The sequence below is a fragment of the Lycorma delicatula genome, chromosome 1 (genome assembly GCF_047948215.1).
Source record: "Lycorma delicatula isolate Av1 chromosome 1, ASM4794821v1, whole genome shotgun sequence".
NCBI lineage: Eukaryota > Metazoa > Arthropoda > Insecta > Hemiptera > Fulgoridae > Lycorma > Lycorma delicatula.
The window spans coordinates 332,455,146-332,474,386 of NC_134455.1; the positions used below are offsets into that span (position 1 = coordinate 332,455,146).

Genomic DNA, 19,241 nt, shown 5'->3' on the forward strand with positions numbered 1-19,241 from the left:
TCTTGTTAAAAATTTAATTTTATTCGTACGAAAATCCTCCGAATAGTATTCATTAAAAGATCAATGATATGAAGCTCTTCAATCAGAAGGAATTGCGAAAACAGCCGTGAAATGTTTAAAACAGGAAAACATTTATTTTTACCGAGAAATAAACACACAAAAAATTTTACAACAGTTTTTGAGAAATTTAGCGTTGAAAATTTAAGTAATAAACATTTTAATATTTCTGTACGAATTATTTTCTAATTAATCATAATTATTAATTAAAAAACAATGATAAAATATGGGTCAACTAATTAATTAATTTTTTTATATTGGTTATTAATATTTTTCCGCCGAGATTAATAGGTAACAAGAGAGAGGCTTATCTTGTCTTTAGGACTAAGAAAAATAAATTATCTTTAAATATGATAATATATTAATGTATTTCCAAAGTGAAGTTCTGGATTACTGGTATTCAAAAATTAACGCGAATCTTTTTCATCAGAGTGAATCGTTGTAACCCCGATACGATAAAATTATAAAATGATCAAAATGATACTTAAACATTTTTATTCGGTACAGTATTTAGTATCTTTCCCATAAAAAAGGATGGTGCGTGGGTTTTTTTTTTTATGTATGTACTCACATTTTTATTTTAGCTGTTATTAGTGCGGACCGCATCACGTGGTGCGCAGAGCAGCTGCGCGCATCGTACGAACGATTTATACTTCTTTATACGAACGATCTAAAATTATATTTGTGTTTTGGGGATAAAAAAGGAAAACATCGCGGTTAGAGCTGTGTTACAGAATCACAACTCAAGAAACAGCTAAAGATTTTCAGGATTTTGAAGCTTTTCGCAGCTAATACGCTAAATTCATGAATGTTATTTTGTTACGGTTGGCAAAAAATTTAACAAAATCATGTTTATTGAAACACAAACCATGTACATTTTCGCAGCGGGCCATAGGCCGGCCTTTTTGTAGTATTAGATTAAGGGTAATGTATTTATCAAACAGATGACATTTCCTCACAAAACTATATTAGTGTTATATTTTATAAATATTAACTTTTTTCTTTTATTAAATAAAAACGGTGTCCCCGTCCATATTGCAATGTTTCCCGTAAAAAGAGATACGTTAATTTCTTATCTTTTCCGATCTTTTGTGTAACCGTTAACACAAATAACTTATCGGGAACAAGTCTGAACCGCTTTTGTTTAGCGAATTATGATGCTTGTTATGAACGTTATGAAAATCTACGACGTTGTGCGACAGCATATTAAGCACAGAGAAGGAGGCGAAGAAAAACAGTTTCACTTTTTCTAGTAAGCCAGCCAGGGGATACTTGGTATTCTTCAGAACGGATTTAAACTTCTTTAAATTTCGATTTTCTTAAGCGGGCGGTAAATTAAGAGTTAATAAGTTGTTTTTTAATTCAGCGTCGAATTCAAAAAGACGAAATTAAACAAGTATTGTTTTCAATGCTTTTAGTCAGTTTTATAATTTTAAATATTTTATATTACTTAAAATTTTGTATTTGTCAATTATGATTACTTTAAGACAAATAGGACTAGAAAAATCTCGTGTAAGACAGCGAATCGTAAAAATATAAACAGGAGAAACTTGAATTTTGATAAAAATAAAAAAGGAATGCTAAGAAATGAGAGATTGATAACGATCGTGAACTACGGCTCTCTGGAATGCGAAAATATATTTTTTTTTACTCGAAGTTTTCAATTAATTTTTTTGTAAATTTTTACATGAAATTGCTGTGAACAACAAAGGACATAAGGTAAATATCGTTATGCTGTGATAGTCATCAGTTAATAAGCACTAATGCCGATAAAAAAAAAGTTATTTTTACTTAAATTGTAAATACCCCTACAATATACGTGTAATACAAAAGATGAGAAACCCACGTCTTTATAAAAATTCAAAAAAGAATGTAGAAAACTGCGTAAATAACGTACTACCTACCGTAAGCTAAGGTTTTCTGGAATTTAGGAGTACGTATTATTTTTTAACTTAAGTTTTATACATGCCCTTAAGTATTAAAAAAATCAAAATAGTTTCGAAATCGTATTTATCTTACGGTTACGACTAATTTTTATCGGATACTTTCTAACCGATTTTCTAGACATTTCGTATGAAAATATTTTGAATATAAGAATGACATCAGGTTCTAAATTATTAAGCTAAAACGATTCAATCAATGGAATGACTACGACAAGCAAATGAAAAATATCTTCTGATCGTCAAACCGTGTAATTTCTTCTTCAATTATCTTCCACTTGAGTTGTTAAAAAAAAAAAAAAAAAAAAATACTACCTCACCGTCAGAGGAACATTCTTACCAAATGAAAAATAAATCAAGTCGATACACATCCGTGACCAAGTTAATGTAAATAAATTAATTAAATTATTAGTTAATTTAATTTTTTTTTTTGTTTTGTAACAAAGCAGGAAACAGTCATTTCATTTAAGTATTAAAATGTTGAAGTTAATGAAATAAAATAATAATCTGTTATATAATATTAATAAAATATACTGCTAATACTTTTATATCGTAAAAACATTGTTAAAAAGAGATCCAGACGCGTCGCTGTTGAACAACAGACTCGGTAAAAAGAATCGGTTACGAAAGTCAAAAGAACACCTGAATAATGTCAGCTATGTTGCGTGCTTGCCATCAAAACGGTTTGTGGAGGAGGTGACCGTAGTTTTACTATACCGTTATTGATTTTTACTAAAAAATATCACGTGCAATTTACTATTGTTAAAAGGCCAATTAAGCAAAACGAATTCCCTTTTCCGGTTCCTTTGCTCATTTTAATTCATTAATCAAAATATTATCATCATGAGATTACAGAAACGAAAAAAAATAACAGAGTAAGGCAACTTATATGAATTAATGTTTAACTCTTAAATGACTTGATTTAATTTCACATCCGTGAAAATGTGAAATAATTCTTAAATGAGAAGTCTAACAATGGATTTCCAGTCTTTTAACCACTATTATAGAGCCGTATTTAATCATTTAAAAATTGCAACCCTTTTGCTTCAGTTTATTCCGTTTAATTATTTCTCGCGAAATAATTTCTAATTTATCCAAAACATAAACTACGGATCATCTTTCATAACATTTTTCGATGATCTTTTCAAGCGATCTTTTTTGCAATATTTAATAACTCTTTGAACAATCGTAATTAATTTTATTATTTTCATATCATATGAATTCAATGCGACAGCGCAATAATTTAATTTTATAAATAACGTACAATTACACAGAAAATAAACTAATTACTGAAGTAATTAGTTTATTAAGTAAAAGGTATGTTTATTGAAACTATGTAAACTAATTGAGTTTCAGATTGATCTTAAATCGGATGGATATTTATAGATAAATTCATTAAAATCATTCGGTGAATTCACACGTGACTTGATTTTTTTGTGCATTATTAGAAGTTTTACATCCATAAAATTTTTATTCGTCAAAAAAAAAGATCGTGTCGTGAGGAACAAGATGACGGCTACGTTCCATTTTATTGGTAGAACATTGTTAATGTTCTATTTTTTCATTGTTAAGTTATACAAATTTACTTTAAAATGAAGATGCTAAACTTGTAAAAGATTTTATTATACATCTATTTTAGCTTTAACATTGTTACGTAAATTTAATCGTAAATATTTTATTCGGAAATTTGAAAAAAAATAATTTTATTCATAAACCCGATGAATTTACTTTTAAATCACAATAATTTCTAAATCACTTATTAAAGAGATGAATTTTCAATTGTATAAATAAATACGATTCTTCTTTTAAAAATTTAGCTAACAAATATCTCGTCTCTTTCATAGAATTGTGATTAATAATCTCTACCAACTAATCCTAAGAGACGTAAACCGGCGCTATTAATGTGGCTGTACAAATCTATTAAAAATTATTATACTACCGGATCTGAATACAACAAAATAATTGGCTTAAGCCGGAACAACGCGGTGCAGATTACTTATGATTGACAACATTGTGACCTGATTTAACAGAAACTCAAATTAGTCTAATGGAGTAATGCTACATTTTGGTCCAGTGTAGGGAGTAATGTCTACTAATCTTAACAACATTTTTTTTAAGTTTGTTGAACTGAGTTTTTTATTTTCGAATATTTTGTAAACGCATGGTGTAGAAATTTCTATTTTCTTATTAAAATTTGCAATCGTTTTATTTTCTATCGCTTTGCTTTTGGTGTGATCATCAACATAATTCAAATCGGTAAAGGTACAGAGAATTTTATGTTTTTTGTAGAAAATTCGGTAAAATAAATCATACCGCTTTGCGCTATCATGAAATATTCTTGAAATACTGTACTGTCACATAATCTTTCCCAAAAAATAAGCTGAGACACCTGATCAGACTACTCTGATCAGGTGTCCCAACTGGGTCTCAGCTAATTGAGCTGTGTCTCAATTACCCAGACGAGGTGTCTCGTCTGGGTAATTGATGAAACGCTTGGGTGCAGTAGCGAACAGATATTACCATAAATTGTTTAATACTAAGTAACCCTTTATTTTTTCTTGAATTTGCACGAACGTAACTATTATCTATTTTATATCGAATCTCAGAATGAATTTATGTCGAGCAACAGGAGAATAATTTAAGATGTTGCAATATTGTGTAATACTACATTCGTTGTTACACTAATTTTGGACCCGATATCTAAAATACGCGTGTATCAATAAAACTACACTATCCGTTTTTAAACGGAAATTATAATTTTTACACCGGAATCTATTTATTTATACTTTTATTTTTGTATGCCAAAACGTTATTTTTAACAAAGTAAAATTCTTTTCCTTCTAATCAGTCGTTTGGCGCAGGGCCTGCATCATTCTACGGTAATTTTTAACTGTATATTTTACAAATAAGTCATTCGAAAATAATTTTTAAGTATAACAAAAATTTGTACCTTACGTAGCCTACGTGATTATAGTAGTATAACACTTAGCTGTTATAAAGAGAAACTACACCGAAGCTCGTATAAAAACAGGATTTCAGGCAAATCAGTAGAACAAATTGCATAACATTTGACTTCAAGTAGCCTTCAGAAGCGATGGAATCTGTATATTATTGAAGATAATTGACATTGAACTCTTTCTGTTGTGATTTAAGCGCAAAACCGGTTAACAAAACTGTAGCATATCAAATTTTTAAAAATCCGTTTAGTTATTTTTCAGCGTAAAAAAAAAATTTATTAATGAAAACAAGATATGTGGTTGTTAAAAAAACCTTCAGAGCTACCTAATTTGCCTACTCTATGATTATTTCTAGCTCTTAAGTCTGAACGAAATATCTGGCTTAATTTCAACTGCTTATTTACTACGCCGATAATAAATCAACGTATTATAGAAATAATTGTTACATTTTATTGTAAACGATATTCGATAGCAAACACATGAAAAAATATATTTTATAAATACTATTTACCAAATTAAATTTTTTATATAATTAAAAAAAAACATATACTTTCTCGTCGTTCCAAATTTATATTACAATTATATTAAAAACAACAAGATCGTAGTGGTGTAACCGTATGTTCTTTATTAATATCCGGTAGTATATTTTATACGTGCAAGATAAAATTCATTACCGGTAACAATGATTATACACATCATTTTGTTTCATACTTTATCGCAATAAAAATTTACCACTTTTACAGTCGAATAGCACAGCTTAACCTGGTCATTGTAACAGTTTTTCTGTAAACTTTATTAAAAGAAAAGACTAAATTTTATGGTCGTACACTCGAGTATGAGCACAGTTTAATTTTGGTGAAGTTTTAAAGCAAGGACCCGTTTAAAAACATAGGAAAACGTTGCTCGATTCATAAAAAATTATAAAATCAAAACGGTTTTAAGATTAAGGCAACTAAAAAAAAACCATAAATAAGCATTGTCGAAAATATTTTTGAATTATCGGTACTTTTTTGTTAAAAAAATTTAGTTTCTCAAGTAGGAACCACAAACTTTTTAACAAAATGAAGCACTTTTTAAATCGCTAAGAAAAATAATAAATGACAAATTACGTTTTTTGAAAAAAATGAAGATCATTAATAATAGACTAAAAAATTTACAACAGGCAATTTTCGATTACTTAGGAAAGGTTTGCGAATGATTTAGCGTTAAAATAATTTAGCGAAAATTATTTTAAGACAATAAACGATCCTTTGACTGATAAAATCAATTTGAAAACCAAAAAAAAAAAATAGAAACATCGTAATAGAAATCTGACAAATTCGTGCTGTGTTGTAAGGTTTCGCTTTATTCATCATGTTTTATTAAGATGTATATTAACTCACCCTATCTCCAAATGAAAAGTGGTTAACCTGTACAATATAGTAATCAATAATTATTTTTATCATTTTAAACATTTAAATTCTACGGTAAATTAAAAATAATTTTCTAATAAATTCAAACATAGACATCAATTGCATCTCTACTCATAAAGCGAACATATATGATTTCACGCGCGCCCACACACACACACACACCTCACTATACTTTTAACACCAAAATCCCTTCTGGTGAACAGTATAAGGACAATAAACAAGCACATATAACAGCCAATCATAACAGTTGTGAAAATTTTACATAAAATTACAATAGCATTGTGCACCTTAAGGTTTATTTTCATGAACACAAATAAAAACAAATTCTAACTAAATTGTTTTAAATTATATTTTTTAAGAGAAACACTTCTTATCCACTTTCATCATTTTTCCTATAATTAAAAAGAATTGGATACATTTTCAAGATTACGGGCAATAAAATTTGTTTATCGGATATAATGAATAACACTTAATTCAAATATGAACTGCCATCATGTCCGCAATATTGTTTCATAAAATCTAACGTACAATATCCTCGGCATATTAACCGGCTTAGAATAAATTACAGATATATAGAATCCAAATATTTTATTTTTTGATATAAATTAAAATTTCTGAAGGCTTATCAAGCAAAAAGTTAAAATATTTATAATAAATTATAATATATAAAAAAAATTAATAATAGGTAATATTTTCTTAAGATTATATATATTTTTTAATCCGCTACTCTAATTTAAATGAACGATTTAAAATTTAGAATTTCTATAATTTATTTTGACTGAATTGCATGCAATTTTGAAAATAAAATGTAATGTCTAATTTTTTGTTTTAATTGTCGGTGATAATTCAGCAAATAAGTATAAGTCACGTAAATGTTATGAACAGCTCAAGCATTCCTTAAAGATGTTGAAAAATATTTAAAATTAAGTTTAATAATGTTCGTGGCCAATGTCTGTGAAAAAGGGACCGATTTAATTCAATTTTACATCATTCGACACAAGATTTTGATCTTACCTTCATCACATCGGATTGATTGTTGAGGTCAATCGGGATCTTAATGGGCTCGTGATAACAGCATTTACAGCAGGGAGACATATTCGCCAGATAACCGATTTCATCGACTACTATAATACTAATAAAAATGAAAATACTCCGACTTAGGACATGGCGCGTTGTTAAACCCACATTTCGAGTTCGAGAGAACCGAACCGCAGGTAAAGGACAACTTGCACCATGAAAAACTGAAGCGCGATGGACATGATGGCTCTCGCCGGCCGACTGAGGCTATTTTGGGTGGGTGGGTTGGGGGTCTAACACACTCCCTCCCTCCCTATAACCGCGACTGAGGTGACACCATTCACCGCACTGGTAACGAACGTGTTACATAGCCAAGTCTCAAAAAATAACTCTCCTTTCCTTATGAAGTGCCTCCAAAAAAAGAATAAAATACGCTTCGATTATATTTCATCAAAAAAAGGAATAATAACAATAACAAAGACGAACTTTATTCTCATAAATAGTATGAGGTGTGTTTTCTAATGACTTATCACAAACTTAAGGTAATTACAGTCAGTTAAATTACGATATCAAACAATTAAAATATTTATAGTAAGACTGATTCCGAGCAGTAGCCCAAATTTCTTCATATAATATTAATAGCACATGCATTACAATATTCGTGCATAGTATACGACACGTCTGTATGCTTATTACACACGCGCGCGCACAAAGATAGAGAGAGAGTTGTAATACTTCCTTATGAAACTAAGGTAAAATTATTCTTTATAATCGTTAAACTGGAAAAGTAGAGAAAAATTTTAAAATTATACTAAACGTCAGAGTCGATGGTAAGAACTTAAACTTTCTATGTAAATTGTGTAAATTTTTATTAAAATTGAAGCACCGAAGTAGCCCTTCCGTGACCTTAGTACGCCATAAATTATGAAGCTTTTCTTTAGTGTCTGATTAAGCTGATTTAAGCGTAAGGTGCGACCATCCAGGTAAACTGCAGTAAACATTTACTAAAATAACATTCGGATCGACTGTGACGGTAAAAGGGAAAATTTGATTCTACAGCAAGAGTATCATTATAAAACTGTGCTTGATGCACTGTTTAAATGTACAATAACTTTGAAAGAAGTATTCTATCTCACTCGTTCCGATCGACCTAAAGGGAGAAAGTAAAATGAAATTGCCTAATAAAGATTAAAGTATAACAAAAAATGTACTTTGGTCGTTTTTTATTTTATTTTTATTAACGTTTATTTTTATTCGTATTTAAAACATGTTTTCTCTGATATTATAATTATAAAATGTATTATTATTTATTAAAAATTATTATTAATGTTTAATCCAAGACAGCTGTTAAAAAAGGAAAAAAGTTTTTTTAGATTACGTTTAAAAAATTGCATTCAAACCTCGCATGTTGAGATGAAGATAACTCAAGAGACGAATTTTTTTAACGCAGTCGTGAAAGGGAAGAAAAGTTTTAGCCGGTTTTAAAAAATTACTTATGTATCTAGCGAGATGCTAACTAAACCTTTATAAAGGGAATATTTATCTTTTTATGAGTTTATGTTTGTGTTAATGAAGAAAAATTACAAAGGAAATCTTCCATTCATAAAGAATAAAATAAAAAAAAAATAAAAAACAGCGAATTGAAAAGTAGTTTCTGATTGAAAAGGTTTGTCTAGACGTAGAAAGATAGAATCCAACCTTTTTTAGCTCATATCATAGAAATAATTGACAATCATAATAAAGGAATAATCAATAAGGCGGAGCGAATTAGATGTTAGAAAATGAGTCGCCAACTTGTTAATTTAAAGATTGTCAATATTTTGATTAAAATTAACTATTTTCTTTTAGTAGAAATAAAAAAAATTATAAAATTTAATAAAATTAATAAAAATTAAGATTAAAATTAAAATTAGCAAAAATTAAAAATTAAAATTTTGACAGTTTAATTTTTTTCTACAATAAAAATGCATCTATTAAATAAAGTTTGATTTAACCGAAGAAAAGAGCCAGGCTTGAAAGCGAACACTGTAATGAATGTAAATGATGTTAATTGTTTACATTATAATACTAGCAGGTAAAAAAATGAGCAAACAAAACGAAACTGCACGGTACCACAACCTTCTGGGTAATGTTACATCTAAAAATGAAATAACGACATTAAAGTAGATTGTAAAAGAATATACTGAAACCTGCTAAGACGGTGAAAAATTCTGTCATTCACATGACAAAATAACTCTAAAATTAAACTAAGATGACGAAGAAACAAGAATACTTTTATACTTTAAGATAGTTAACAAAGGAAGCAGAAGGTAGTAGAAGGAAGTAGTAAGGAGATTTCTGTAAATGAAAAAACAAAACATATTTAGACTGCGTAAAATAATCAGCAGTCAGACGCAAAAAGATAACAAATATAAAAATAGTATTTGAAATGGGAGTGGATAAGTATTTCATATGAAGATTTTATTGAAATCAAAATAAAACTTACAATAACGTGAACCTTACCGATTGCAAAAATAAGAAAATCTTTCTGTTTAGACCAATTCCTTGTCACTAAAAAAGATTCAATAAAACAAAATCACACTTTCACAATTTTTAATGTTATTCCTGCATAAAATGATACATATAATACAGAAATTTACAGTATTCGATAGAGAATTACAACATTCAACGTTTTAATAACTTTTAGTTAATCGTTCTACAGGAAAGTAATTTTTTTGTTTTAAGAAGAGGAAATATTTAAATATTTCGATGAAACGTGGTAAGAAAACTTTAAGAATAGAAAAAAATTCTATTAGACAAATGTTAATGTCAAGAAGTTATTTTTAAATTTCGTATGGATCTCTTTTTATAGGTATAAATTTACAAACCCACCGGGTTGGTCTAGCGGTTAACGCGTCTTCCCAAATCAGCTGATTTGGAAGTCGAGAGTTACAGCGTTCAAGTCCTAGTAAAGCCAGTTATTTTTACACGGATTTGAATAACTAGATCGTGGATACCGGTGTTCTTTGGTGGGTTGGGTTTCAATTAACCACACATCTCAGGAATGGTCGAACTGAGAATGTACAAGACTACACTTCATTTACACTCATACATATCATCCTCATTCATCTTCTGAAGAATTATCTAAACGGTAGTTACCGGAGGCTAAACAGGAAAAAGAAAAAAAGGTATAAATTTACAGAATAATGAAGACTGTAAAAAAGCTAATAGTAACTAACAGGAAAGTTACACGTGTATATTTTTTTAAATTCTAACTACAGTCAAAAATATTTTATTAAGAAATCTTATGGTAACATGTCAGTCAAGTCGGATCAGTGAATTTTTCTTCAGTTACAGCGTAATTGCGGAAAAAAGTTAATTCTGTCAAACTTTCATTGAACGAGCAACGTTTCAATGTTATTGATATAGATCGTAGATGCTGTATACTTGGACCTAAACAGACATCTTAACGATTTGATTTCGAAGTCGAGAGTTCTAAGGTTTAAATCCTATTAAAAGCAGTTACCTTTTATAATGATTTGAATACACTTCATTTACATTCGTATATATCATCCTCTGAAGTAATTAATACCTTGCGGTTGTTTCGAAGACTAAACAGAAAAAAGAGAGAGCGAGAAAGAGAGAGACACCTTAACGAATGAAATTTCAATATCCTTCCTTAAACATTCATTCGATCATTCACATCAAGTAAGAACAAAGTTAAAAATATTTTTATCCATAAGGTCCCCGAACAACCTTATAAACAGAAACTATTATTAAAATTATATAATTTAATAAATAATATCGATTTGCCGAAGTTATATTGTTTTATAAAAACATTTATTCAAAACAGATCGCTTATTGTTTTGACGTTTTTATCTGAAGTCGTTTAGGTGCAGTTACGATTAATCAAAGTTTTTGGAACTAATATAAGAATCTTTCTAACGAGGAAACATATTAGACTAAGGGAAGAGAAGACGGTTTGATTCGGAGTGCTCGGAAAAGGTAAAATAAAAGGAGGAGGAGTCGAAATAACGCACGCCCAGAATAGTAGTGAGTGTGAAAGGTAATGGATAACAGATCTGGTCGGCTAAAACTTCGACTGCCCGACTGTCTGAGGGAATTGGTGTGCTGACTTACTGGCTGGCGGTTTCTTTCTTCTGGCGGTGTTCTCAGCAGAGACGCTTGTTCACAATTACGTGAATGCGATTATCCTTTCGTTCGCTACCTCATGTAAGAATTCTCTTGGTGGAGAAAATTCTTTGAATTTTCATTTTCACCGATCGTTTTGAGAAGGGTGTTCGATTAATAGCCTATTGAGATTTTCGATCTCTTTGAATGGTGACGTCAACCCTCGGCCGAATTGCTGATACTGCTTTTGCGGTTTCACAGTAAAAATATAAGAAATCGGCCCATACTCGAGGAGGTTCATTTATCAAGATCTTGAGACACCGTTTTATAACCATCATGATCTTTATTCCGTCCAAAAAATCTGTTTATACTCGTACTTATACGAGTATAAGGAGGATGGTGTGGCGATAACGTAGCTGTTGACAGCACGAGCCAACGCCACTGTCCTCACATCAATGAATCTAACGATAACAAGCGAAATGTTAAATATGAACAGTAAAACGTACGCTAAAGAAAGAAAAAACAATATAATTAATTTCGGTCTCTTTACAAATTTACTACCTGAATGAGTGTTGAAATTAAAACTCCTGTACCAACTAAACCGAAATGAAATCTAAGACATATTATTATTTCATATCATTATTTTAATTAAAATAATAGTTTTTGTAAAAATCGAAGTATTTCACAAAATATATTGCTATTAATACAAACTACTTTTCCGATCGTGAATTCTAAATTCATTAAAATTTAATTTCTGTTTTAATAGTTTTAAGAAAAATTTAAAATATGCTTATTAAAATAGTCGTATAATCCGAATGAATGAATAACATTTAAAATGACACCTTCTTGAGCAGCGCTTGATTGCTGTCACAGCAGATAATGATCTTGACATTTTGATTGACTTCTTTATTGGCTAAGATTCAAATTCATTGTTGCGGTAAGAGTTACAAATGATTAACTGTCTTTAAATACACTACGTGAAACCTAAGCTACGTAGATGCCGCTTTGTTTTTATTGTCGCTATATAAATTTGTTTTCTGAATTAAACTGTTCTCGTTGTAGAGAGCAAAATTTATTATTTTTTTTTTTTTACGGAGTCTGATTAAGAAGTATTTAATATAATTAAAACATTCCCGTTAATATAATATTCCTTCAACTGTGGGTCTTCATTAAAATTGATAATCCTTCAAAATAGTCTTTTAAAAAGATAATTTTGTCCGAGTATAATACCTATATGCTATTAAATGATTCCTCACTTCTTAATTCAAAATACGAATTTTCTATCTGTTATCCTTCGTTTTAAAATTAAATATACGATATCAGGGAAAGGCTCTTAAGGCTTCAAAATACAGTGTAACCCCGCTACAACGCGGGGCTGACATGACACCCGCGTTATAGGCTAATTGTGTTATTTTGAGAAGTAAATTTTAAATCACAAAGGGGATCAATTAAAAAAATAGGCAAAAAAATCAATCGATAATAGTTTAATAATAGTTTAACTTCAACACAGTATAATGTCTACTTACATAGAAACAAGTTAAGTGCGGAAGATACGTAATTTTTTCTTTGAATGTAAATTATTTTTTAAATTAAGAAGTTATTGTTTTTCGTTTCGCGGTTGTATGTTTCTTCTTTATAATAAATGACTTTACATTTTGTAAATGCACTAAATGACAATCATCACCATCACTTTGTGCTCCATTCAAGTTATTACACTATTTATACTTCCCAGAAGTTCTTTTATTGAGGGTGTAAACCTCTTCTTATAAGCGACCTCTGCAACACATTCCTCTTCTTCCTCCGTCAAAGGAGGGACGTTAGGTTGTAGGTTGTAGGAGTTTACAATTTCTTCGTCGGTCATGCAATGGGCAATGGGTATTTCATTGTCTTTTTGAACTCACTCAATGAGATTATTTACAGACAATTCTTGCCCGGTTGAATTTGACGATTCCAGTGCGTGTTCGTCAGTAAAAATATGAACATTTCCTGTTTTAATGTCTTATGTATTCTCTGTAATAGAATTTACGTTACTCCATGCTGTTCCAGCTTTATATACAACACTTTTAATGACACAGTTTTAAGAAGTTCTGTTACTTGTAATTCTGAGTTAACGATAGCGGTCAATAGCTCTCGTCGGTAAAAATCTTTAAATGCCCAAATAACTCCTCGGTCTAATCGTTGGATCATATATGTGGTGTTCTTGGGTAAACAAAATTGCGATTATTTTCCCAACTTTAAATTTCAGCAATTGTCAAGAAGTAATAAAGCTTTTTCTTCTAATTTTTGAACTCGTATATAATATTTAACACAAAGCACAAATTTGTCGTTAAACCACGTTAAAAAATATTACACGTCATCCAAGCATTTTTATTATTTTTAAAAATAACCGGTAATGAATTCATATTAACGTGTTTGAAGCAACGTGGGCTGGCATACTTTCCAATGAGCAACGGCTTCAATTTATGATTTCCTGATTTATTGGCACACAAAAGAAAAATTACCCTTTCTTTGTTCATTTTCATACCGGATTTATTTGGTGCTCGCTTCACACTTAATGTTTTTGTTGGCAATAGTTTACAATACAAAGTAGTTTCATCACAATTACACAACTGTTTGTTGCTGAAGTTATTCTCTTCTATAACTGATTGTAATATTGTTTGTTAATAATATTAACAAATGTAATAATAAATGTACTAATTGTAATATTGTTTGTTTTCAATATTGTAATATTGAAAAATGTTCAGCTGCCGTCACATCTGCTGAACGAGATTCTCCTTTGATATTTATTTGGCCTGTGCCTGACGGATTTTCTATCGCGATAACTAACCGCTAGAAGCACTGAATTCTTCTCCACTGTTAATTTGTTCGTGAAAATTTAGTGCCTGAGCTTGAAGTATTGGCCCTGATAGCGGCACTCCTTCACTCCGTTTTTGCAAAAATCAAAGGTACCTACAGTCGTCTACAACATTAACATCACCGAGTCTAACTTTTTGCGATCAAGTTCTACTGTTTACCTAATCGATAAAAAAAGGCAATTTATGTTCTTCTTTCACCAAACCACGTTTAGTAGTATCTTCAGGCACACCGAATTCCCGGGATAAACTGTCTTTCGAACGACTTGCCTTAATCTTTTCAATAATTTCTGATTTTTCCTTTACAGAATACGTTTTTCGTGTAGACGACATGTTAGGAAAATATGAACGAAAACAAACACTGCGAAATCTAATAAATTAACCAACGTAATAAAACGATACTGATAAACACAGTAAAAGCAGTCGGAATAAATCACAATATGTAATAACTAGAGACCGGATTATATGCATTTGCATATTAAGCCAATTCTCACCGGTTATTCCGTAGTTTCCTTAAAATCGAGTGATGATGCATATTTTCGCTACATTTACAATATTTTTCGGTAGGATATCTACGAAAAAATGAAGTCTTACGTTGTAACCGGCCAAAACTATTAGCCACAGGTTTCTTACAGGGCACGTAGCAGCCGCGCGTCTATTCTCTTGGTAGGATAATATTATTATGAGGCCAAGTAAAACACAAACTAGCGAGACAAGGACGGACGATACCGTTCAGCGTCGCGCATACCTACTGCAGCACTCCTGCCACTAGGAAATTAAATTACGCATTTTGTTTACGCGTTCATCAGTTTAGTTTTTTATTTGTTTGTGTAAAGTTAAATGTGTACCATACCACCCGAAAAAAGCGTCTCATCGTGGATAGCTGACTATTCTGGAATATTTACATACGACGGAAAACTTTTATATTGTCGAGTTTGCGAGAAAAATATTTTGTGCACAAAAAAGTTTCAAATAGACTAGCATGTCAAGACAAGTTTTCATATCGCAGGATCGCAAAAGAAAGGCCCACAACTTGTAACAGCGGCAAGTAGCAGTGATTTCACTTCCAAAGGTAAACAAAAAACCAATTTACCATGAACTTATGTGAAGCATTGCTTACAAGTAATATTCTTCTTCACAAACTTACAAATCCTACCTTCAAAGATTTTTTGCGAAAATATTCCTTGAATCAAAATATACCAGATGAATCAGCATTGCGTAAAAGTTACATACCAACAATTTACCTGCACGTACTGGAAGAAATAAGCAATGAACTCAAGGATAGCATTATTTGGATTTCAGCGACGAAACTACCGACACTTGTGGCCGTTACATTGCGAATTTAATTATCGGTGCATTAAAACTAGAGCCCTCTTCTTCCTATTTGTTGGCTTGCAAACACTTTGAAAAGACAAATCATTCTACGATCGCCAGATTCGTGAATGAGGGTATTAAAAACATATTTCCTGAATCTTCTGCAGATGAAACACTGTTTATATTTCTCTCAGAAGGCCTATAAAGAAAAACTTCCAAATGTGCCTTTACCTCCCAAACCATTGGTAACTCTATGGGGAACGTGGATTGAAGCTGTGCTGGTTTACAATGAACATTTCGAGGCCATCAAAGGTCTAGTAAACGACTTGGATGGTGCAGAGGCTATGGCAGTTTGTCAGTCCAAGGAAGCATTTAACGATTCTAGTATAAAAAAAAAGTAGCTGTGATTAGCCCTTATTTCTCCCACATACCTCCGAATATTAAAAAGCTTGAAACTCAAGGTTTGCCGTTGACTGAATCTATTCAGTTAATGAATAAAATCCGCCAAATGAACTCCGCATTGCCAGAGGTATCCCGTGTAATCTTAAAGCAAAATTTGAAAACATTTTGAACAATAACCCAGGCTTTGAACCTTTGTGTCAATTGATGGTTTTATTAATGGGACGGGTGAACTTTTACCAGTATCAATAAACGCTAACATAACTCCCAAATTCAAATACTGCCCAGTTACTTCGTGGATGAGGAGCGATCCTTTTCCGCTTATAAAAATATTTTGAATGATCGAAAACAAATTCTTACTACCGATTATTTAGAACAGTACCTGATTGTTTATGTTTACAAAAGTAATAAAGTGTTAAATAATTGTTAATTATCGATATGTTATTCAACTACTTACTAAATGTGTTGATTTTGAAATAAAAAAAACTAAAAATTAATATTTTTTTATCATTTAAAGCTGTATATTTTGATACTTTTTCATATTTTATGTGCATATTTTAAGTATTTTTCATGCATATTTCAAGATTTTTATGTTGCATACAATCTCTAGTAAAAGTCTCTAGTAATAACATTCAGATACCGTATACTGTGCCTTGTACAGGCAGCACATTGATAGTCTTATCGCAGTTACAGGAAATGAGTCATGTGCAGTATACCATAAGAATTTCTCCTATTAGCGTATTTGAATCATAGTTTAGTTTTATTGAATCATGTTTTTTGGGAATTCCAAGGCTTTAAAATTGGTAGTGACACATGTTATATTACAGACAGATGTTATATTAGAAGCGTATTGTTGACAATTTCAAAGGATTTATGATGGGTCTTACACTGATACCGAATACAGTGGTAGGGTGACTTGCATTTCTTCATCCTATTTTATTTTTTCAGATATGCAGATATTTTTTGGGGGACATGTTATAATCCGCGTTATAACTGTATCCGCAGTATATCGAGCCGCGGTGTAGCGGGGCTGTACTGTATCTGCATTATGGTTATAACCCTTAAATGTAGGGAAAAAACAAACGCAAATAAATGTGAAATATTCTTTAAATTTAGATTATACAGGAAATTTTTTCCGACCAAATCCAGAAAAAATTAACATAAAAAAAAGCTTATACTTGATTGTTCTCAACAATAAAAGGATTCAATCCCAAGATTTATAAAAACTAAAAGATTTACAATTACTAGGTTGTAAAACCTGCGCGAGTGACAACTCTCGGCCTTTCATCCAGAGGTCCTTGGTTCGAATCCCGGTCTTAAATTTTGTAGCGTGTACACATAAATTCATACGCTACAAAACTGTCATTTCATCTCATCCTCTGAAGCAGTACTAACGGTAGTACCAGCGGGTAAAAAAAAGTTATAAAATTTATCGATTGAACTATATTGAAAAATCACGCGGTTTTATAAACTTTAAGAACTATAATAAAAAAAAAAACCGTAAAAATTTTGGTCTAGGCAAATGTAGCTTGTGTCCTCTTATAATTATTTTGTAGACGTTATAAAAATTTTGTCAAAACTGTGTAATTATTGATTACATAACTACGCAGTTTTTTCCTTTACAACAAGACCATATAAAATCACATATTTTACAGTTTCCATTGGAAATAATTAAAGTAGGTTCTACCGAACGATTGGCAAAATGTTTTTGTTGATAGTTAAAACTCTTTGTATAAAGTGCAGTGTATTGTTTTATCCCAGTTTTTATTTAGAGCACTTTACCAATCACTTTTTGTCCGGGCCAAAATAAATAAATAAGTCCTGCTTGCGTCTAAACACAGTTGAAGAACAATGATGCAATAAAAAATTAAAAACAAAATACTGTTATTAATCGTTTTAAAAATGTAGTAAGTTATTATAGTAATAGACGAAATCTATAGATAAAATTTCTTTTTATATAAAACTAATGAAAAAAGAATCGTATTATTGCAATTATAATTTTTTTACTATAATATGCCTTAAAAATCTTACATAAAAATTCGAAATTACCTAAAAAAAATTAATTTAATGGAATTAATAATAATGATTTTTTTATTTTTCATGTTTAAAAGAAATGATAAAAAATATTTACAGGCGAGTGGTAATTTCCTGGAAATCATAAAAATAGAACCTTAAACGATATAATAATTTATAAAATAAATGAATAAATTAAAAATCACTATAGATAAAAGTTACCGTGTAAGCTGCTCTTTGCTGCAGTATCTCTGAATATCTATGATTACTCACCAAGTAAACGATATAAAAACATTTGATGTGGACACCATATGACTTTCTTGTACGCCTATTAAATTCCATATACACACTTTTTTTAAAATGAAAAGTACATAAAATTTTATTTCACTAATAACTTCTGAATTTTTTCATATTTTTTAAAAATTTTTTATTGAATTATTTATTATTTATTAATTAGATTAATAATTATTAATAAAGCAATATATTTAAATTAAAAAAAAGTTAAAAAGAAAAAAAAATGAAGTCGGATTCGAACCGATGTGCCTTCCCTTTGTAAGATCCAAATATTTCATTAATTAAAATTTTATTTGGCTATAACTCTGGAACCAATGAATATAAGTACCATTTACGATACATCGTTGAAAAGCTCTCAATGACGGCTTATACTGCAGTTAAGAAAAAGTCCAAAATCCAGATTTTTTTTTTGGATTTTGGGTTTTTTTTGGACATTTTTGGTTTAGTCGACTGCAATCGAAAGAGGAAGTGCACAATTAAATGTTACAACAGTCCTAAATCCAAAATTTCAACATTCTACGGGTAATCGTTTTTGAGTTATGCGAGATACATATGTACGTACGGACGTCACGCCGAAACTAGTCAAAATGGATTCAGGGATGGTCAAAATGGTTATTTCCGTTGAAATCTGAAAAACCGAAATTTTTCACGATTACAATACTACTTCCTTGTACTTCGGACAAGAAAGTAAAAAAAAATCACACATAGTTTTTATAAATTGTTTTTGTAATTCATTTGATGGTTTCCTCTGTTTCCTTACATTACGTAGATCGGCTGAAGGTGTTTAAACGGAGGAGGATTCCGTGTGACTAGGGTTTCGGCCGAGACATTTGATTTCCAGGGAGTAGGAGTTTTGGCAACGAGCCTCGGTTAACT

General features: G+C 30.5%; 1 protein-coding gene across 5 annotated transcripts in view; it reads right to left on the reverse strand.

Annotated features, from left to right (window-relative positions):
• LOC142334265 (long-chain-fatty-acid--CoA ligase 1) overlaps positions 1-19,241 on the reverse strand; it is a 225,250-nt gene that overhangs the window by 131,931 nt on the left and 74,078 nt on the right. Inside the window, exons 1-2 of one of the 5 annotated variants that reach the window (XM_075382163.1) lie at positions 7,381-7,653; positions 6,337-6,363 (exon numbers count right to left, since the gene is read on the reverse strand). The exons of 3 other annotated variants lie outside the window; for them this stretch is intronic. In XM_075382163.1, coding sequence (XP_075238278.1) covers positions 6,337-6,363; positions 7,381-7,461 — 108 coding nt within the window. In that variant the 5' untranslated portion in view covers positions 7,462-7,653. Of the gene's footprint in view, positions 1-6,336; positions 6,364-7,380; positions 7,654-19,241 lie in introns of those variants that run through there. One more of the 5 variants, XM_075382165.1, reaches the window with a different exon arrangement.